The 22,649-nt window shown below is 44.3% G+C and overlaps 2 protein-coding genes across 6 annotated transcripts in view; one reads left to right on the plus strand and one right to left on the minus strand.

Annotated features, from left to right (window-relative positions):
• The window catches only part of Nr2c2 (nuclear receptor subfamily 2 group C member 2), a 65,173-nt gene extending 61,027 nt beyond the window's left edge, over positions 1–4,146 (plus strand). For all 4 annotated transcript variants that reach the window (XM_051154930.1, XM_051154929.1, XM_051154928.1 and 1 more), the window contains 4 exons: positions 546–685; positions 1,207–1,344; positions 2,249–2,354; positions 2,885–4,146. In XM_051154930.1, coding sequence (XP_051010887.1) covers positions 546–685; positions 1,207–1,344; positions 2,249–2,354; positions 2,885–3,059 — 559 coding nt within the window. In that variant the 3' untranslated portion in view covers positions 3,060–4,146. The remainder of the gene's footprint in view (positions 1–545; positions 686–1,206; positions 1,345–2,248; positions 2,355–2,884) is intronic.
• On the minus strand, positions 684–20,012 carry Mrps25 (mitochondrial ribosomal protein S25). Of its 2 annotated transcripts, XR_007831617.1 has the most exons (5): positions 19,838–20,012; positions 16,582–16,688; positions 11,081–11,168; positions 10,258–10,637; positions 684–734 (listed from the first exon to the last, which is right to left on the minus strand). XR_007831617.1 is itself a non-coding variant. In XM_051154932.1 (4 exons), the coding sequence occupies exons 1-4, from the start codon at positions 19,969–19,971 to the stop codon at positions 10,451–10,453; spliced, it is 516 nt and encodes a 171-aa protein (XP_051010889.1). In that variant the 5' UTR covers positions 19,972–20,012; the 3' UTR covers positions 10,163–10,450. The 2 variants fall into 2 exon arrangements, 1 of the variants encoding a protein (XP_051010889.1); XM_051154932.1 differs by lacking the exon at positions 684–734 and having other exon boundaries at positions 10,163–10,637.
• Positions 20,013–22,649: the final 2,637 nt, after the last annotated feature.

The following is a 22,649-nucleotide window of genomic DNA, read 5'->3' on the forward strand; positions in this document are numbered from 1 at the left end:
AGCTCAATGGCCAGCCTGTCTAGCCAAATCAGTAAGCACCAAATTCAGTAAAAGACCCTTTCTGAAAATGGAGTGTGGTTGAGAAAGACATGTGATGTTGACCTCTACCTAAATGCAAATATACACATGCACATATAACCATACAATCATGGCCATATACCACATACACATTTTTTTAAAAATGTTTTTCTTTCTTAACTATGTATGTCACAGCTTGCATATAGAGATCAAAGTTTGGGGGTATTGGTTCTCTCCACCATGTGCATTTGGGGACCAAACTCAGGTCAGTAGGCTTAATGGCAAGGACCTTTACCTGTTTGGACACCTTGTCACCATAAAAAAGTCTTATAATTTTGTCATCTAAGAGACTTTAGTTAAAACCTTCACAGACTTACTGAAGGACTTTGTCACAGTTTGTCACATTTTGTCAAAGACCATTGTCACATCTTTGCTAGATGGTAGATTGTGCTGATGCTTTAAGTCCATAAGGCCCATATGCTTAGTTAGAGTCAGCACCACATTCAGCCTTATCCTTGTGTTCCCAGACAGGACTGCAATACCAGCCTGGTACGGGCCTGCTGGAATGAGCTCTTCACTCTTGGTCTGGCTCAGTGCGCACAGGTCATGAGTCTCTCCACCATACTGGCAGCCATTGTCAACCACTTGCAGAACAGCATCCAGGAAGGTAGGTCCTAGGAATATGGGAATGGAGTGCATCTTGATCCAGTCTGAGCCTAGATAACAAAGCCCAGCCTGTGTCAGAGTTGACCCAACTGTTCTTTGTGAATGGACCAACTCTTCTCTTGTAAGATAAATTTTATTTCATGTGTATTTGTGTGTCCATAGATCAAGAGGGTATCAAATCCTCTAGAACTGGCATTACTTATTTTTTTTTGCTTTGAATCCTGTTGTTTATTTACATTATTATTTTATCCTAATAGTAGCCCTTGGCATTATAGATTATTATGAGCTACCATGTGGTGCTGGGAACTGAAACCAGGTCCTCGGCAAAAGCACTAAGTATTCTTAACTACTGAACCATCTCTAGGCACAAACACCTCTTACTACTTCACTTTTAACCTGGAAGTACAGCTCTTGACCAGCTTGAAATAACTTGGTTCTCTTTAGAAAGTGAACTTACCCTCCATTTGTCTGTGTGGCTCCTTAAAGAGTTTTCCTCAGAGGCTCTGTGATATTTTTTTCTAGATAAGCTTTCAGGTGACCGGATAAAGCAAGTCATGGAGCACATTTGGAAGCTGCAGGAGTTCTGTAACAGCATGGCGAAACTGGATATAGACGGCTATGAGTATGCATACCTTAAAGCTATAGTTCTCTTTAGCCCTGGTAAGATATGCAGTGGGGACTTTTGGCACTTTGGACTATGTCTACTGATGTTTCTGAATGCAGCAATGTTGTCATCAATTGTGTAGGACAGCCCTTCCGTGTTTTACATAACCCAGGGTGTTCATAATAAGTGCTTTGCTACCTAGCATTAATTCATCAGTTGTTAAATCCTTGCCTCTATAGCCCTGAAGAAGTGTGCGTGGGGATTCATGTTCTGAGTAGATTTAGGATAAAGATCCTAACCAAGCCATTGACCAAATAAAATTACTGTCCAGTGGTCGTCTTTCTTGTTTGGGCTCTGCTGGTTTCCAGCTTCTCTGAGCATATATAATCCAGACAGACTGAAACTCAGCTTTACTGTCTTTAGACAGCAACATGTCTGACTGTAGCAGCTGAAAAGGCAGAAGAATTCTTGGTGGAAACCAAAAGACACCCGGCTATCTTCACTTTCTTCCTCTCTAGCTGTTCTCAAAGCACTGGAGAAGTCACTTGGGCTGATTACTGACTTCAACAGCAAAGACTGAATGTAGCATAACCTTTTCTCTTCTTCCTCAGACTCCTTACTATACAACAAAAGTATCTGTTGAAAAGGAGTCATTATGTAATTAAACATCTGGAAGGAGAATATTCCTCATATATCTTTAGAAATCTGTGTTTCCTATAGTAGTAAAAAAAAAAGTTTAGAGCCAATCCAGGGGGACTCAACCTAGGAGCACACCTCTTGCAGCCTTGGAAAAATACAGAGGCAAAGGCAGCATTCTGACAACTTCCCAATTCACTGAGCTAGCTTTCAGAGGTCAATTGCTTATATTTAATAAGTTTATCAACAGACAAAAAAGATTAAGATGTCTGTGACACTTTCCAAATACAGAGAGAAACTTGAGGCTTACTTTTCTGTTTTCAGATCATCCGGGTTTGACAGGCACAAGCCAGATTGAAAAATTCCAGGAAAAGGCACAGATGGAGCTACAGGACTATGTACAGAAAACCTACTCAGAAGACACATACAGGTGAGGCACAAGGCTCTGCCCAACAGAGAAGGGTATGTATGCGTGGCTGGGTCAGATTCTAGCAACCTGGCAGGGCCTCTGTTAGATCACTGACAGCTCCAGGTGTAGAAGAAAGAGTGTGCAAAAATAAGGGAATGCTAGGTGGGAAGTTTACAACTGTTGGTGACAGAAAGGGAGCACTCTTCTGTAGCTGTGTCAAAAAACAAAAGGAAACTATTTTTACATTTATATTATATGTGTGTAGACATGCATGTGTGCAACTGTAGGACAATGTGGAGGAGTTGGTTCTTTCCTTGCACCATACGGATTCTGGAGATCAAGCTCAGGTTGTCAGGTGCCTTTGTCTACTGAGCCATCTCACCAATCCTGCACATACATCTCTTGTGCTTTTTGTTTGTTTGTTTTGTTTTTATGCTAAACTTTAGCAGATGTTTGTTTGCTTTAGTTCTAGGTGGTTCCAAAAGGACCTCTAAGAGCTGGCCACAGGCAGCCAGATACCTCATTACTCTAATGCCTGTTCTCTCTTTCAGATTGGCCAGGATCCTTGTCCGCCTGCCAGCACTGAGGCTCATGAGCTCCAACATAACAGAAGAACTTTTTTTTACTGGTCTCATTGGCAATGTTTCGATAGACAGCATAATACCTTACATCCTCAAGATGGAGACTGCAGAATACAATGGTCAGATCACTGGAGCTAGTCTATAGTGCACACCTGACAGCTGCCAACAGTGGGATGCCTCAAAGGACTGTGCAGGTGCAAGGGAAGGGAAGTAGCAGTGTCTTGGTGTGTGCAGGTGTCTCCAGCGTGTTAGCCACTTCTTCCTGTTCATCCCAGACAATAGCAACTAAAGAGGAGTAGAAAATACTTCCCTGCCCTAAGAAATGTTTTCACACCTTTTGGTGAAGCAGATTTTGGAACAATCTTTTAATCAATTTGTATTTAGAAATTCTCAAAGGGCAAAAACAATACTGAAGTTTTATAATGTCAGAGACTAGTATTAAAAGAACCTAAGAACAGTATGTGTAAATACATTAAAACGAGTCCTTGGAATTAATAGCTACTGATTACCAGGGTAATGCTAGCACTTTCTAAGCACTTCTTATCAAATCTGCAATGTTAAACATCTTGCCTGTGTACAGGGCAAATGGAAAACTGTTTCTTTTGTCAAAATGCTAATGATTTCTGTGAAAACTCACTAGGGTACAGGAGACAATCATTCACATTTAGATGAGGGGCAACACTCCTACCTGTGTGCAGTGGTGGTGCTGAGCTAAATTCCTGTGAATGAAATGTGGATTCCTGGCATTGTGTGGTGACACAACTGGCAGTGACTCACTAAGAGCTGCTGGCTGTACCAGGCAGAAATGTGTGTCAGAGTCTTTGCCCACATGGTCCTGATCCATGATGCCTGTCTGCAGACTCTTCCAGAACCTGGGCTTCACTATTTTCAGAATTAGACTGCAGCTTGTCAAGAGTACCTATGACTCAAAGTATGCCCAGCTCCCTCAAACTAACTCATAGGAACTGGAGCCTTTGACCAAAAAAGTTCAAAGTAGGTGATACACACCCTCTGATAACATGACCTGTAGTAGTTCATGGTGGCCTGATTGAGTGTGGCTTCTGCAGTGAGGGTTCTTATTACTGGTGTGCCTGGAGAGGGGCCAGTATCTGTGATCACTCAGAATCTGCAGTTGGGTGGGGGCTGTATTTCCTCACTGCCTGGTTAGATGACTGAACAAAAGGCATCAAGATAAATTCTTTCTGATCTTTAAGTATTAGTGATTTCAGTGTACTAGGACACTAGGCTTTTCAGTTCTCCCAGGTATGTTCTAGTCCAACAAAGCTTCCTGGGGCATTTAAAATAATAGCACACCACCCTCTTAAGAGGATCCAAAATCAATCCTCAGACAGGGCATATAGTGTAGGCCTGTAACGCCAGCACTTGGGAAGCTGAGGCATCAGGATTATAGATTCAAGGCCAACCTGAGCAACTGAATGAGGAAATACCATCTGAGTTTTAAAGGGGTCTGGGGAGTGCGGTTAGGGTGGTTGTTTTGTAGAGTGCTTGCCTAGTGTGCACTAGGTAGGTCCTGGGTTTCATCCCCAGCATCAAAATCAAAAAGAAAAACCCTTATTCACAAATTCTTTCAAATTATAATGACCATAGCTACTAATGAGTGCAGAATTCAGTTCCAAGAAAGATGGATCTGACTTAAAGCTCTCTGCATTCCCACAGGGACAAGAAGGCAGCAGCTGAAAAATGTGGAAGGTTGGGACAGGTACTTGGTTTTACTGTTTTATTAGCAGAAACTAAGAAAAATACCTCCTGTAAGGTTACCTGTAAGGTACCTGTTGATGGACAGGTACAGCTATGGAGCTCAAGGCTACATAAGCTGTTTTCTTTTGAGGAGTTAATGACACTTTATTCACTGCTAATAGGGCTTAAGTGCAGATAGTATCTCTAGCTTCTAAATTCCCAGCTAGATTTGGAAGCCAGTGTTGGAGAATAGCAGGGATGGCTAGTATAAAATGATGGAAAGGACTTAAGTTTGAATATACACATAAAAAAAAAATTAAGACAAAAGGAGTAGGCATAAGTATAGTTACAGTGAGTCTATCTAATACCTCTAGAGGTTTCCTACAGTACATATGTGAGCATACCAGTCATCTCTAGGCCCCTCAGACAGGGCCTGGGTATCCTGGCTCCCATTTAGACTATTTAGACCATGGCTGGATAAGTGCCAACCTCCAATAAGTTGGCACTAGAGGGGGCCAAAAACCACATACACAAAGATTTTGCTTAGAAATGAGTTGATGATTCTAATCTGGGCCTTTGTAAGTCCTGTTATTGGTAATGACCAGTTCACAGGGCCACTTTGAGGCCAAACTCCTTCACTGGTTGTCCAGATCTTCGTGGCCTTACCTTTAATGATTATATCTATAAGACGTTCTCACTAACTGAAATAATTTCAAACTTTGAGTGATGTTCCATTTTATCTCTTGTCAAATGAACGTAAGAAGGTTAGCCTGTTCCCACCCCTCTTCCCCATTTCTTATAGATAGCCCAGTGATGTCTGGACTTAAGCTTTCAAGGCTTTCCACCCTTGATTTATGAATCTGTGATACTCCAAGTCTGATGAAGCAGGACTGACCTGGCTAACTGGGCTCTTCCAGAAATATCTCAAATAATGTTTAGTTCCATGTTGAAATTTGGGATAAAACAGGACAGAAGATGTAGACAGAGACCAAATTCCCTAAGCAAGTCATCCTAGTTACTCCTCAGAGTGTCAGAGTTGTCACTGTCCTTCCAGTTTGCAGTGTGTATTGAAGGGGCTTATTTACTGCCTAGTCTCTTCCTGAGGCTACAGTTAAGGCTGTGTTGTCTTGAGTTTCTGTAACTAAAGTTCAAGTGGAGTCACTTATGCCCTTGGAATGATTTTCTAGTTTGTCAGTGTCAGTATTAGATGTGGACAGTGTTCTGAGGAAGTCATGGCATCAACCAGGGTGGTCAGTGTGGCCTCCAAGTGGAGCAGCATCACCCATACTACACACACTTGTTTCCTGAAGGATATAGTCTTGCTTATACACTTCCTCTGATCAGTATCCCTGACAGCTGGATCTATTGTCTGGGACCTGGTGTCACGGAGGTCTGGAAGCCTGTTTCTGCTTTCCAGTGGTTAGGTGCAGTGGGGCTATTGGTGCTGCTGAAACTCTCCTCCAAGTCCAAGCTATGAAAAGCACCACCTAACAGCTGCTTTTCTACAGGAGGAGGGTGCTGGGAACATCTCACACTGGCAAAATAAAACAAAAACAAAACAGATGCCCTACCTCTGGCTTGGCCTAACTTCCAGTCTCCAGATTATGTGGCTCTTTCCAAAAGTCTTAACTCTAATGTCAATTTCTAAAGCCAACTCCAGGATGAGATGGGGTTGCCCTAGGTGTTTTGTACAAGGTTCTGGACTTCCTCATTGAGTGCCTCCCATTAGTGTGCACTTCCAGTGCACAACCTGTCTCTTCAGCCGCACTGTGCATGTCCAGAGTTACAGGCCTAGATGACTGAATGAATGTACATGTGTTCATATTATTCTTTTTGTACAGTGTATATAATGTGTGTACATAGGTGTACATAATGTATACAGACATAGCCACATATTCAAACTTCTATGTTGTCAAGAGTTGATGCTAGTGTTGCAATGTGAATTGATGTGGGTGTTGTAAGGTTCCCTTAACAGGGACATTGTGCTGGTGAGTTTCTTACCAAGTTTATTTTCCTGAGACAGGGGACTGCCTGGGCCAGGTAATACTCATTCCTTCACAATAAAGCCTCAAGCCAGAAAGATCGTGACAGTAGGGAAATTCTCTTAAGTTTACAAGGGCCCAGAAGCTGGGAGAGATGTTAGCCTAATATCCAAAACTATGGATAAACCTGCTTTTCACAAACCAGTTTAGGCTAACTGGAAGGAACTTGGTGACTGAGACCCTCAGCCTTCTCCAGAGCCTGGAGCTTTGTGGTTCAGAGATGGGCACTTGGGATCCAAGGGGCTGCAGCAGTCTCCCTTATTTACCCTGTGCTCTTTCAGCAAGACTTGGGTACTGTGTGGTGGAAAATAACCAGCCTTCCAAACATTCTCTAAAAACAATGCTGATAGCCAACTTGTGGCATATAAGCCACAAATGGTAAATTGACCCTTTAACTAGAAGCAAGTGAGGCTTATCCTGACTTAAGTACATTCTGTAATAGTTATATTTAATAGTAAGGTTGACATATTTTGCTTACCCACCAGGTCTATTCTAGTGAAATTTGTCTCCTAGATTGGGACTTTAGGCTGAGATGTAAACTTGGGGAGACACGGCCCAGCCTGGGAGAGGCTGCTAGTGACCATGGTGAGCAGGCACCTGGTTTGGAGGAAGCCAAGTGCAAAAATTTGCCTGACCCACAGATTGCTCTTTGTGTTTTTGAAATAAACTACTGGAGTGTTTTAAAAAATAATTTGTTAAGACTGTAGTCCTCAGTGCCTTTGGTGAGATGTGGGTCATTTGGCATAAGCTTCCCACTTGTGTGCCTGGCCTCACCCCTTGTGGTTGTTCAATCTTGCCTGTGTCATTGCCTGTTATGACAATCACACTATTGAAAGTGGCTTTCCAAGTAAAACACAGGGAAGCTTGGCAGTCTCTAAATGAATCCTTCCATTTTCTTGGGGGCTATTGTCTTAGCAGCAACCTAACAGTAAACTTAAAAGTGGCTTAGAAAAGGGGGGGAAAAAAAAGACATTTCTAATGCTCAGCAATATGCACTTTCAGTTGATTTTCAATAATTTTGGTATTTATACATGGAATGTAGGAAAAAGGCTCAACATTATCACTGTTAAGTTTTACTGTTTGGGTAACGTTTGGTATAGACTGCACATTAAGAATGGCCTTTCTTCAGGAAGGCACCATCAGTTGTCATCCCAACAGTCCACTCATTCACAGATGTCAATGCTGCTGCACATACAACTCAAGTGCTGGAATATTTTTCTAGTCTGTTTTCCCAATTAACTTGTAAATCAGTGTTCAACTAGTTTTATAACTGAAAAGCTGCACATTTTTCATAGTACCAACTAGTTTGTACCTATAGTTTGGATTTCTCTGTTAAGATATATACAACTGAGTTATCTGCCTCCCTCTTTTTTTAATTTTTTTTTTTTTTTTTTTAAGGACATCTACTAAAGCAAAGTCCAGTGTGGAATTTTCTTGGGACCGGTTGTGTAACTTCTGCCCTTCACACTATAGAAAACGCCATGGATGCCATTACTTTTGATTCCAGGTTTAAAACCTGTGGAGAGCTGCCATTTTGTACAGCTTTTCTTCCCATGTAAATGAGCTATGTGATGGCATTTAAAAACCCGCATGTTCTTTTTAAACTGAATTTTCTATCTAATCAATGTCTTCAGTCCTGAAGGAGAATCTGCATCATTGTGTCTGTGTAGAGAGTTGCCGTGCATGGTTATGAGCGCCTTTTACTAAATATGTTCAATGTGGCTTTGTTGTTGTGGCTTAATACTACCTACATGAGGTTTATACTATTAAAATAAATTAAAGACTAGTGTGTGTGTGCTGTTCATCATTGTTTCCTCAAAATGGTAATGTGTGGCCTGAGCCTCTCCCCTTCCTGGGAACCTGGGACTATTCTCTGTCCTTCATCAGTTGGAAAGACCTTTGGTGGTAGAAAAACAGACTAAACTTTCTATGGCCATACAGCAGGAGGTAAGGACCCTACATAGGCAGATAGGTTTGCAGTTAGTTAGGTGTCAGCAGGTATTAAGCTCATGTATTGGGTGTTTGCTGTGAGTTTTTTTTTTAAAGTGTTCTCAGATTCAATAGTTGAATGAAACTGCTCTTATTTATATCTTCTGACCTTTACAATTGAGGGTTCAGAGGCCTGAATCAGATCCTTACAGAGCTCACAGCTGTCAGTAACACTTCAATATGAAAACTGTCCCTTCAGAGGACCATCATGTCATCTCAAGTCCTTGTGTAGTCAGTTTCATATGTGTAAAACCTGTCACTACTAAGTAGGAAAAGACAGATTTAAAGAGATGACTTGTGCCAGTGTCACTGGCTTCCATACCTGCATCTGCTGCTCACAGAAGTCTAGGCCATTAGTAATAGTGGCTCTGTAGAAGTTACCAGCTGCTCACATGTCGCTCCTGCAGCCTTGCCACAACTTTGGCAGGAACCAGTCAGTAAGTGAAGCTCAAGAACTAGGTCCCCTTGGGGCCTGGCCACATCTCTGCCATGGAGGGAAGCAGTCTATCACTAGTGCCAGCCAGTTACGGGGACACTGTGGGAATGGAAACTCAGAATTACAGTTGGGCATGGTGGCACATGTCATTAATCCCAGCACTAAAGAGGCAGAGGCAGGTGGATCTGAGTTTGAGGTCAGCCTAGTCTACAAAGTGAGTCCAAGGCAGCCAAGGCTACATAGAGCCTGTCTCAGAAAAACAAAAACAAAACTAGAATTACCTGTTTGGGAGCTGTATCAAATTCTAATCAAGAACTCCTCTTCCTTATACGTTTGAGCCACAAGCATCCATTCCACTGCAAGTCCTACCTGGTCTGCTGCAGAATCACAAACCAGAACCAGAGCAGGGGATGGAAAAGATACCATACTGCAAGTATAAGCATTCCAGCTGCACTGCCGTCCTAAGGCCCTTGCACACAGGAGCCAAGTGAGGGGCCAGGAGAATGGAGTGATCTATGTGTGTAGTAGCCCTGCTCTGTTGCTCTAAAGGGCCTTGGGTATTTAAACAGCCACTGTTTGGTTGGTTATATACCCCATAAACTTATACCTATATATAGCCAAATGCCAAAGGGTCTATGGTAAATATTAAGGTGACCCTGGAAGGGTTCTGCTGCCCACTGAAGGATGAAGTCTATGTAGCTAAAATGGCAGTGACAACTGGAAAAATAACTAGGAAGGCACTCAAAAGTCAGTCTCTTTCTCCTCCCTCTCTCTTTGAACCTAGTAAGCAAGAATTGACAGTTAGGTTAACTGGTCTCTTAAGTTACCACCCAGATGGTATCTTTGCTCTCAAGGCCAGAAAGATCCCTGCTTCAGCCACTACAGTGCCACTGGCACTCCTCCACCCACGTGGACTACCCAGGAAGCAAGGCTTTTAGTACATTGTCCACAGGTATGCTTTGGACTGTTAGGTACGTACATCTACTCTGCCAGCTACATTTGGCTCACCAGTAACAGTAGCCCTCAACAACTTCCAGAGTAGAGACTGGAGGAAGATTAAATGAAAGAACCAGGGGGCAGTTGTAGGACTGAGACAATCATTGACAGACTGCCTTACACTCTCTCAGCTAAAAGCTTTCTGCTTCAAATGGTCTTTGTACCAGCAGGACCAGACTTACCATATACAGGAAGACTCAATCTTTTATTGACATCTGTTCAGCAGCTGGCAACCCTGGACTTCTCTCCATATCCTTTAAATGGGCATGCAAGCTGGTCTTTCCATTGCAGAGCATTCCATCATTTGTGGTACAAATATAATCCATCTCCACCAGTCAGATGCCAGCAGTCCATCCCAAATGGCCTTACTTAGACCTAAGAATTAGCTTTCAGAGCAGCTTTGTACTTCCCTGTCATCTCCTTAGGTAAGGGCACCAGGCCAGGGCAGGGCACCTGACCTTCCACTTCACACATGCACTCCCGCAGGCAGTACTTCCGGGGGCCAAAGTTGGCTGGATGAGAGCGCTGCTGTTTCTCCAGCTCTTCCTCCCTGAGGGTCTCCCTGTCAAAGAACACACACAGTAGCAAAGCATGACCAGGGGCTCCAGATTACAGGCAGCCTCTTCCATATGAGGGGAAAGGCACTGGGAAGCAGACCACTGGAGCATCCCACAGGAACAAGGGCAAAGGAGCCTGGGTTTTCAGAGACTTTCTTGGCTTCACTTCCTTTCTTATCCTTACTCATTCAAGAAGCAGAAAAACTTAGGAACAGGAGTGAAGCTTCCCTTTAGCTGTATACATGTCAGGGCAGGGTAGCCCTTGTCCACTGTCAAAACTAGGGAGTGAACAAGAGATTTAATAACTCAGTGACTTAGGCCTGAACTGATCCTGCACAAGGTCTTGTTATGAACGGGCTGGAAAACCTTCCCTCTCCTACACCCTCCCTTACATCCCCTTAACTCTTAAATATTTTAGGTCTAATGTCAGGTCAACCCAGCAACTCACTCTTTCTTGCCCAAGATTTTCTTTATGTGCTCCATGATCTCCTTATTACTCTTGGTCTCCACGTCTACCAGGACCTGCTCCCCAGAATCTGCAAACAAGAGGTATAAGGGCAGGAGAGCTGAGGACTACTCGGTACTTCTCAGCCTCAAAAGGCTGGGACTGCCAGGTGTGACACATACCAGTAGCCTCATATAATAGGATGATTGACAAGTCAGAACGAGCACAGTCTCCAATTTGCTTTTAGTAGTAGAATTCAATACTTTTTTTTTTTTTAAGTTAGATTATATATATGTGCATCTGTACACAAAAGTGTAGGTACCTGAGGAGTCCAAAAGAGACTGTCATACCCCCAAAAGCTGGAGTTTAGGCCACTGTAACCAACACAGACATGCCCAACAGCAGACATACCACCAAATGGGACAGAACCATACCCAAGACCAAATAAACCCTCTAGGGCAACTTTTCAGCACTGATGGCAAGAAACTGTCAATGTAAGCTTTTTCAATCAAACACTACAACTGGCTACTCACATGCAAGTAAACATTAGGAAAAAATTAAAATGAACCAGAGCTGTAAAGCTGCTACTGTGTATGTTCATCCCTGTGGAGGACAGAATAAATCTCTGGAGTCATTCAGTGTCCTCAAGCACCAAGTCCTCTAGCTGGCCTCAGCTAAGATGTTTTATAAAACTTGAAGAGGAATGGAGCTCCTCAGACAGTGCTTTCCCTACATGTGGAGGTCCTAGGATCTGCCCCAGCATGGCAAAACACCACCACCACCACCACCACAGGAGAAAGTCTTAATAACCTTACCAAGGAACAAAACTTTTCAGGCATGATACTTAAAAGAGTAATCATAAAGTTACTTGAATGTAAAATTCCTTACTTTCTGTTGTAGAAATGATACTCTAAGCCAGGGGATAGAAGAAAATACTTGGAATGCACATATATCTGATAAAGGATTTCATCAGAATATTTATAAATTCACAACTCGTTTTTAAAATTAAAAAATAAAAACACAATAGCTAATGACAAGCACATTTTTAGAAAGCAATCAATATTATTAAGAAAATATACAGTGGCCAAATCTTTTAAGAGCAGACAAAAGAATGCACTTGTAAAGAGGCTGGTTAACTCAAACTCCAACACTATTTGTGGAGGTGCACAACGCTACTACTGCCTAGACCAGTGAACAGAGACAAAGGAAACTGCCAAGATTAGGGAAGAAATGTCATGCTTTGTTTGAAGATGATGTGTCTGTTAGTAAAATATTTAAGCAATCCATAAAATCATCAGAAACGATGTCAAATGTAAATACAAAACCCAATTGCACCAAAACACAAGAAATGAAATGTTGAGAATACTAAAAGCATCTTCATTACTGTAAAGATGGTTCATAATTCAGTGTGACAAAACCATAGCCAGCTGTGGAGGAATGTTGACTGTATCAACCATCAATTAAGCGCTGTTTAGCCAATCAGCTGGGCAGAAGGACAGGAAGTGAAAGGCGGGACTTCCAGGAGGGGAGGAGAAAGTTTGAGGGTTGAGGAAAAGACGGTTTTGTTTTGTTTTGTTTTTTTTATGGCTGGAGGAGGACAGTGGGGACTTGCCAAGGACCGGCCCAGGGGTCATAGTGCCAAGTGCTTGGAATATATGTATGTTATAAGGTTTAGAGTAGTTTGTTTAGTTTACGAGTAGATTAGAATCGGTTCAGGCTCTGCCTGGTGAAGTGCTGGCAGCTTTAAAGTGCGTTTCAGTATCCCAGTGTCAGTTATTTGCTTTGTAGGCTGAAAGGATACAAAATACTGTAACAGCCAGCCTTTTTCTAGAAACTGGGAAGCATCTTCAACTCTCAGCAGGCCAAGGCAAGAGAACCACAAATTTAAGGCTAGTAAAGGACCTAGCATAACTTGGGGATGGGGCATAAGATAAATTTGGCACCCAATTTCAATATAACGCTATGATACAAAGATAATGAAAGTTCAGAAATTTATATAATAAAGTAGCTTTTGTTTATGGTAAAACAAACAACTGGGATCTGGTGAGATCACTTAGTAGTTAAGGGCACTTGCTCTTCCAGAGGATGAGGATTTGGTTCCAGCACCAATACAAGAGCAAACAACCATCTGTAACTCCAGTTCCACACTCATACACATGCGATAAATCTTTTCAAAAAGAAGCATACAATTGACATTTTAACCAAAACTACTCAGTAGTTTAATAATGCAAACCCTGTTACCCACGCACTCACTATCCCCATTGCTGGCTATGGCTTCAATGCTACCTCTTTTGGAAGTTTACTGGTTTACCAGGTTGATTTTGGACAAAGATACTAAGGAAATCCAATGAAGTATAGCATGTGTGTTCAACAGCTGGGCATCCTCAATTCGGGAAAAACCCCAAAAACCTCAATTTGAACCTTGCCTTTAGCACACAGGAAAGAACTTGGTTGTGCATCACAGGCAGGGTGGAGAGAGGGCTCTGTGGTGGAGAGCACTACTGTACCATCAATCATGAAGACCCGAGTTAAGATCTCAGCACTTACAAGAGGGCCATGCCACACCTATAGTCCTAGTGGCAAGCAGGGTGGAAATGAGGATTACTGACACTTGTTGGCTTCCAGCCTAGCCAAAAACCCAAGCCCCAGGTTCATGAAGAGACCCTACCTTAAAGGAAAAGGCAGAGTGATAGAGGAAGACATCCAAAACCCTCTCTGGCCACTATATGTGCACACAAGCACTTGTGCCAGCACATACCAATAATACAATTTTAATAAATGTATCTCAGGCTGGGAAGATGGCTTAGCATTTACCATGCTTGCAGAGGACTTGGCTTTGATCCCCTGCATGCACATGACAACTCAAAAGTACCTACAACCCCACTTTTAGAGGATCTTGCCTTTGCTGGCTGCTGCATGCATCTGGTGTGTACACACACACACACACACACACACGCACACACACAAATCAAGCAAGCAAATCCACATAACATAAAATATCACAGGAGCATAAGAAGTAATAATACACCTCTAAGGAAAAAAATGAAGAGGGGCCTTGGGGTAAGCAGAAGCATCATAGACCAGCCACAAGTCTGCTAAACAAGAAAAAAAGTGAATGACCTAGAATTGATACAAATTAAAACCTTTTTCAAGCACCTGACATGGAGGTAGGGAGTTAAAAGGCCACAGACCTGGAAGTTACCATACACCCACTGTCTCACACAGAACTATACTCAAGAGACTATACACAAAGAACAAGACAGGTCTGGCGTGGTGGCACATTCCTTTAGTCCCAGCACTCCGGAGGCCAAGGCAGGTAGATCACTGTGAATTCAAGGTCAGCCTGATCTACAAAGTGAGTCCAGGACAGCCAAGGCTACACAGAGAAAGCCTGTCTTGAAAAAACCAAACCAAACCAAACCAAACCAAAACCAAAACCAAACAAACAAAATGCTGCTGGAAGTGAAAAGTGACTTTGCAGAGGTACTCAACTGAGTATGACTTGAAAACTGTGTTGCGAATTCCTGATGGTATTTGCAGGTGGGACCTCTAGGAGATGACTAGACTGAATGAGGTCATGAAGGTGAATCCCAGAATGGCAGCAGTAACTATGTGACAGTGAGAGGTAAGTCCCAGCTTGTTCTCTGGTCAGGTCACACCCTCTGCCCTGTTGTCACACAGCAAGAACATGCTGTGTAGTTGGGGCCTTTCAACCAATTCCCCCTCCCCAGCTTCTGTTATCTGTTGCCTGTGGCTGTTCATTCCCACTACAGAACCAAAGTGTTCCCCTGGAGTGAGCACACCTCTCTCAGTGCTCTATCACCATCTGCAGCTCTTTTCACCCAGATTCCCTTTTCTAGGTGTGGGTCTGGCATTTTCTCTTCCATCCTCAAATCTCTTTTTCAAGGTCTCATGCAAAAATTTAAGCCTCATGCAAAACTCAACAGAAGACTGGATGAGTTGAGAGACTAACATAGGGGAAGATGCTCAGCTGCAAGAAATCACAGAGATCTCCAGGCTAGGAATCCTAGCACTGAGGAAGCTGAAGCAGGAGCCGGGAGTTAGAGGTGCCTGGTAATATAATGAAACCCTATCTCTAAAAAGATAAACTGGATGGGATGTGGCTGGGTGGTAGAGCACATGCTTAGTACCCGAAAGACCCTGGGCTCTAACCTCAAATTGTCATAAAAAACAATAAGTAAAAGGTTTTTGGGGAAAAAAAATGTACTAGGCTCTTCTCAGCCCTCCCTGCATTGTGTTATGGTTCCTAGGGGCCAAGATACAGTCCTGTGGTATAATTGGTCCTTCCTACAGGATACATGGCTGGCAGAGGGACTACCAGCACAAGCAAATGTCCTTGCTATGTCATGGGCAGAATTTTGAGGGCAACTCCAAATTCCAGTTACCTACCCTGCTCCCAGCCAGGGACAGGCGCTTTCCTCCCACTGGCTCAACCATCCAGAAATGGAAAAGGAATTTTCAGATATTCAGAGGCAAAGCAGGCAGGCATACCCCGCCATATTGAAACCAAGCATTTGAGAGGCTCAGCCAAGACTGCCACAAATTTGAGGTCAGTCAGAACTACACAATCCCATCTCAAACAAAAAGTCCTAACCTACTGCCCCTGCAGAAAGAGACTGAATGCCAAAAGGAAATATCTTGGTTCTATCCATGTAATGGCTTCACCACATAGCCAGGGATAGCTGTGGCTCCAAGCTGCAACATTTGTCCAGCAAGCACATCCAAGCCCTAAACACAAAATCCTGTGACTGCCTTCCTTCACCACAGGACTATCATGCTGCTTTCCTGTGTATTCTATCTCTCTCACAAACAGAACAACCCTATGCCCCCCCCTCATACAACATGGACAGACAGAGCAAAGCTTTTTGCCCATGGTCTCCTTGCCTGCCCAGCACCTGGCCCAAAGCTGCCCCTCAGGACACTCCATATGTACCACACATACAGATGAATAACGGTCCTTCTACTTTCTGTGGCACTTTCTACCTATTTTATTCATGAACCAAGAAAGGGGTGCTAGTACCTGGCACCGGGACAAGCAAGTAGGGCACCAACAAGCATCTGGTGGAACCAGAAAAAAGATTGTGGTCAACATGATGGGTACTAGGTGCCTGAGGGCCAAATCCAGGCCTAAAGGATTCTTGGTTTGGGGTTTTTGCAGTACAATGCACACTCTACCTCTGAGTTATGGACAAACATCTCCAGCAGAAGACCCCAGCTTTCATTCTGTAAGCTCACAGGCAAAGAATGAAGACACAGAAGCACAGAGCTGCAAAGGAATGTGGATAAATTGGCCCACATGATAGGTAGAGGACAAAACGGGAGATAAGCTAGAGAAAGAGAGGTGAAGGAGCTGGGTCAGATCTCAGTAGCTGTTGGGTAACTAGCATGGGACGCTAAGGCCACAGCTGTTTAGATAGCTCAACTGCTACCTCCACACAAAGTAACAGGGAAAAGGACAGGCAGTCCTTCTATACCTCACTCACCTAGATAGAACCGCAGAAAAGGCGATGGTGTCATGTTCTTAAACAGCATTATCTGCACCCAAGGGTTCTTATACTGGATCTGAGGGATGTTGAAAAACACGAATTTCCTGCAAAAGGCAAGAAATGAACCCCTGTGCATCTCCATGTCTGATGTCAAAGAAGTACAGATCTCCAGCTCCTTTCAGCTCTGTTGATTCCAACACACTCCTTTCTCTTAGGCTGGCTCCACACCCTGTTAGCAGCTCTCCTTGGCTGGTATCTGCTGGCATCTCCAATATCTTAGGATCTGCCATGCAATCTAGGCTTCACCTTCACAGCTTCAAACAATGAGCTCTCAGAAACATGCAGGGACTGTCCTCCCAAATGTTTGGCCCCAATAGCTTTCCTTAACCCCATGCTGTGTCCTTCTCGACTAACCCAGAACCACGTGGCTGAAGCTGTCAAGTTCTGCTTGGTTAGGCAGAAACTTGGCCCGCTCCAAGACTTGCATTTGTAGAAGTCTTGACTGGCTGATGGTTTCTAAGCAGAGGAAATCCATCAGGCTTATTTCTTTTACAGAATTTGTTGCAGGATTAGCAGAGTGTCTTGACCTAAGGATCAAGTAGAAACTCCCTTTATTCCATTTACCCTAAGGCCTTTCTTTTGACTTTTTATCTCCTAGAGCACAAGATATGGCTCCATCATTACATTTCCTGGTGCTCTTTTTCTCCTCAAATTGTGCAACTTGTATTTCTCTTTGCCCCACTTGTTCCTTTTCATTGTAGATCTGTATAACACCACAAGAAGTCAATACTAGGCTGTCTTGAAATCTCCTCTGTCAATGCTAATCCAAACCACTTTAAGTAAGCTTCTGGAAGATTTTTCCAACAAGGGCAAAAAGCAGCCACATTTTTTCCCCCAAAATATCACAATGGTCTCTAGGCCAGCTACTAATATTTTTTCCCCTCTGAACTCTCTTGAGCTGGGCCCCCACAGTTCACATTATCCTCATTACCACTGTCTTCCATGTTCCTCCTAGGATAGCTCAGTAAGCCTCACTTAAAATGTTCAAATGTGTTTCTAATCCACATGGGCCTGGCATGGGCTTTTGAAACCTCAAAGACCACCTTCAGCAGCACACTTCCTCCAACAATGCCACACCTACTCCAACCAGGCCACACCTCCTAATCCTTCTCAAACAATGCCACTCCTGGCTCTGCATGCTGAACCCTCACTACCCCAAACCTGCCTACTATAAGAACCACTTTGCTGTTTGGCTTCACAGGGGGCTCAAAAGGCTGACAGGAAGTGCCCGTGATAGGTAAAAGCCAGCTATTTCTATTCCTGGTTCAGCCCTAGGATGTCCAGCCTGAAGACCCCTTGGCAGACCCCTTGGTCTTCAGGCTTCAACAGACATTCTTTCTCTTGTCCAGCCTAGGCTGAGGTCCATGCTTTCCCTCGCTCTAGGTTTCTTCTTCCCATTTTTATCCACACCTTTGCAAGCAATCCCTTAACTGAGGCTCCTCAAATGCCCTCACTCAAAGGCTTCCTGTTCAGATCCATGGAACAGAAGCTTGGCTTCAGACATTCTACCTGGCTATAGATCCAGGCTTTCTACTTCTAGTCACATGACCCAAGGCAGGAAACACCTGTTCACCTCATTGATCATGCCAAGAGGTTCCTACACCAGTAGTCCAGATTGAAGCATCTAAAATAATTTCAGGGATGAAACTGACTCAACGGAAAGCCTGCCTGAAACCATTTGAGACACTACTACAACTGGGACAGAATCTGCAATTAAATAAAGTGACAAAAATTAAATTATTAAACATGAATAAAACAAAAGGATTTGTTAAAGCCAAAAAGGAAAATTAATCATATATTCCCTTTGGTTTGAAGTCACAGTGAGTGAGTATTCTCAGTGTTTAAATTATCAGAGAACTCATGTTCTCTCTGAGCCTTCAGAAATAACCTTCTAGGGAAGACAGTGTAAACAGGATGCAGATGTGGGTGTGGGCCGTGGCAAGGACTATGAGAACTGATTTCTCTTCCAGCAATGTCTCTGCAAGCAATGTCCAATCCAAAAAACTAAAACAAGTGCTAGGGAGACGGCTCAATCACTAAGGTGCTTGCTACAGAAGCAAGAAGATCAAAGTTTGAGTCACAAAACTACTTAAAAACAAAAAAACCGCTAAGGGGGTAAGGAGACAGCTCAGCCGTTAAGAGGACTTGTTGCTCTTGCAGAGGGCCAGGGTTCAGTTCCCAGAACCCACACGGTGGCTCCCAACTGTCTCTAACTCCAGTTCCAGAGAACGTGACTCCCTCTTTTGACTTTTGTGGGCACCAGGCATGCATGTGGTGAACATGGATCTGAGAACAGTTCTCACTGAAGACAGATGACCAAAGTTCAGCACCTACTGCACTCTGCCAGGTACTTTACTCTCCAACACCCCACCAGCACCAGCACCAGCACCAGCACCAGCACCAGCACCAGCACCAGCACCAGCACCAGCCCAAGGCACTGATGTGGTGTTACAGCTAAGAAAAATGCGGTCAGAAGTTGAGGGAACTACGCCAAGGTCACACAACTAGTTAAGGAAGAGGCCTCAGCTGTGCTTGCTCAGGGCTTCTACCACACAGGCCTGTCACTCAAATGACCATGCTCTGCATCCTAAGAGATCCGTCTTAAGAGCATGAATCCCTGACAGAGGAGAGGAGAGCCTGAGCCCTCTGGTCCCCTGACACCCAGTCTTCCAGAAAGCCCTCACCTCAGCAGATCCCAGGCTAGCAGACTCTAGCTCTTGGGGTCACTGGACCAGAGAAAATATCTAGGAGGCAGCTTCTGGCTCTCCTAAAGTCAAGGCCTTTGCCACAGGGACCACACTCTCCACCAGAAACTACTTTGTTCTCTCATTCTGATCCGTCCCACAAATCCACTCGTATCTATAGTCCTCAGCTGGTTTCTCCCGCACTGTTGGAATCCCCAGTAGTGAACCCGGCGTTTCGGGTGCACAATAACTATTCAGTGAGTACTGAAGGGTCCAAGGCATTGCTCCTATCCTAAGCAGCAGCAAGCCATGCTGTGTGCAGATGCGGAAACTTACCACTCCGCACCCGACGCGTTTCCCGCGCCACACAGCGGCTGGCTTCACTGGAGATGCCAGCCTAAGAGTCGCAACTCTTCTCTCGGATGGAGTGGCGCTCGGGTTTCCAACGGAATGGCCTTCACCGCCTCAGCTTCTCTCACTGAATCCCGCAGGGCGTGACCCATACTTACCTGGCGCCTTCGCCCAGTTCCCCGTGCGTGTTGTAGTTCACGGTCATGACCTTCACCGAGCTCTTAAACACCACGTCCCCCCGGCCCAGGTACTGCAGCGTGCGGCGTATAGGGAACTGACCCTTCATCGGCATGGCGGCTACACAAGCTCCTCAAGCCGCGGACTCGCGCGGCTCCTGGACGCGAGGAGTCTTGGGAGACGCCTCCCGGCGGGCAGCGCAGCCGCGGAGCAGCCTGGGACTCGTAGTCTTGGCCTGGGCTCTCAGCCGCTTCTGCGCCGAAAGCCAACCGGCCTTTTTGCCCTCACAGAAATCTAGTATCCTCTCCCCAGACCTCCAATTCTGAAACGCAGAGCTGGGCTGAGAAGTCGCTATTCTTTCAAAGGAAAAACAGTTTTGCAAAGGAGGAAAGAACGTGTCTTGCTCTGGCGTGTCCAGGACGGCTCTGAAGGACACTACTCAGAGGAAGAGTCTTTCCTTTTCGCTTGTGAAGTGTCTCTGTGACAGCTACAGCGAGTCAGCAACCAATATGTCACTCCGAGCAGTAATTCCTTTTTTAAAAATTAATTATTAATTAATTAATTTTGGTTTTTCGAGACAGGGTTTCTCTGTTATCTTAGCGGGTCTGGACTCGCTTTGTAGACCAGGCTGGCCTTGAACTCACAGCGATCTGCCTGCCTTTGCCTCCCGAGTGCTGGGATTAAAGGTGTTCACCACCACAACGGACTCTCACCTTGCTCTCCTCCCATATGTCTGTGTCAGTAGGGGATCTCCTCCCACACGATATGATCACAACCTATCAAGTCTCATCCTGGTAGCCTGCTTATCCTTTCTCTGAGTGCCACCAGGCCTTCCCACCAAGTGGAAGTGGTCAATTATGGGGCACCAGAGTTCATGTCAGAGCCAGTCCCCGCTCTCCACTCAACTGTGGAAAATGTCCTGTCCATTGGCTAGATCTGTGTAGGGGTTCAAGGTTTACTGCATGCATTGTCCTTGGTTGGTGGAGTAGTTTGAGCAGACACCTCCGGGCCCAGATCTACCGTCATGATATTCTTGTAGGTCTCTAGGACCCTCTGGATCCTCCTATTTCCCCAAGATTTATTTTTATCTTAGTTCTGCCTGTGTATTGTCTGTATACTACATGCAGTACCCATAAAAACCAGAAGAGGGCGTGGGATTTTCCCCTGAAACTGACATTACAGATAGCTCTGAGCTGTGTGGGAGCAGGGAACTGAACCCAGAGCCCCTGCAAAGAGAAGCCAGTGCACTTAACTGCTGCTAAACCATTTCTCTAGTCCAATACCCTGCAATTTTAAAAAAACCATTGTTTATGGGTGAAATGGATTTTTCTTCGGGATTCTCAAGATTTTTTTCTTTGTGCTTGCTGAATGTAGTTTGACATGTAGAGTTATTTTAGTTATTTGTCCTGCTTTGTGTTCTCTGAGCTTCCTGGCTCCAAATGTAGCGGTTTTTTTTTTTTTTTTTGAAATAGGTTTTACATGTTTCTGCCCCCGCCCTCCCCCAGCTTCATGGATGACCTGATAAGCCCATTACAGAAATTTTCATGTTAATCTTTTCAGTATTTTCTTTCAATACTTAGTGGTTTTTTCTTTTTAAACCTCGACTCACATTATCCAACTCTTCTGGGGGTGTCCTGTGTGCACATTTGGAGGTTGGGGGAAGAACAGTGTCCTGCTCTATTTCTGCCTGTTTGCTTGAGACAAGGTCTCTCACTGACTCTGAAGCAAGGCTGGTGGCCAGCAAGCTCCAGCAATTGGGACTGTAATCCACACTTTTGGAGTTATAGGTATAGATGACCTCACCTACATTTTCACATGGGTGCTGGGATCCAAACCCAGACCCTCATGTTTATGCAGCAAGCATTCTTACCCACTGAGCCTTCTCCCCAGCTCCCAACTGTTTAATATTTACTTAATGAGTGTTATGCCTGCATGTATGTGCACCACTAATAAGCTTCAGCCAGGACTACATCTGTCTGAAAAGATGAAAAAAGTAAGCTTCTTGAACATACTGCAAGAGTGCAGCACGCACAACAGTCAAAGCACCTGCTATCCAACTGTTCTTACATGCTGTCTGCTTCTATTAGTCTCTGTAATACACAACTTGCAGTAAATTTCCCATTTAATTCAACATTAGTCTAATTGTGTTGCTTACCTTTTAGGATGCTTATAACCATTTGCAAGACACTGGCTATGTGGAGAGTAGAAAGTAAGGTACCTAAGTCTCTAGTGTGAGGACTGTCATAGCTGTAGGTTTTAGAAGCTTGGAGTTCTGGCTGCTCCTCTGCAGTTGTGATCCTCTTACTATTGACCCTGGATTGCTGGGGAAATACAAAGTATAGAGGGACGTGTTCCATGATCTTAGGATGTCTCAAGCTATGGCCTTCACATGTTTAATTCCCTACTTCTCCCTCAGACAAAGAAAGCTGCAGAAGATTGGGGTGCCAGGGCAGTATATTTGCCTCAGGTTTCTCCATTTGCAGCAGCCTCTGCTAGGATGCTTTGGTTACAAAGAAACTTTCCCTTCCTCTGCCACAGCTACAGGTGGAGCTTTCTTGGTGCTTTACCATTTGAAGCAATAAGGAACAGCTTTTGCAGAAAGGAGGGCTTCGCTGAGTCCTGAGTCACCCTCCAGGACTCACCAAGGCTATCATAGGTCATGCAGACCTGTGATTCCAGAAACTCTGTAGACTGAGGCAGAAGCATCACAAGTTCAAGACCTGCATGGGCTACAAAGTGAATTCAAACTCAGCCCTAGGAACTTAGCAAGACCCTGTCTGAAAAATAAAGGGC

Source organism: Acomys russatus, chromosome 13 (assembly GCF_903995435.1).
Source record: "Acomys russatus chromosome 13, mAcoRus1.1, whole genome shotgun sequence".
NCBI lineage: Eukaryota > Metazoa > Chordata > Mammalia > Rodentia > Muridae > Acomys > Acomys russatus.

Bases quoted from the DNA above. Each gene is read 5' to 3' on its own strand.
- Mrps25 (XM_051154932.1), bottom strand. From the start codon at position 19,971: ATGCCGATGAAGGGTCAGTTCCCTATACGCCGCACGCTGCAGTACCTG. The intron at 11,169-16,581 runs GTGAGTGAGGTA...TCTTGTTTGCAG, and splicing joins TTTTCTGCGGTTCTATCTAG to ATTCTGGGGAGCAGGTCCTG. The intron at 10,638-11,080 runs GTGAGTTGCTGG...GTTCTTTGACAG, and splicing joins AAAATCTTGGGCAAGAAAGA to GGAGACCCTCAGGGAGGAAG.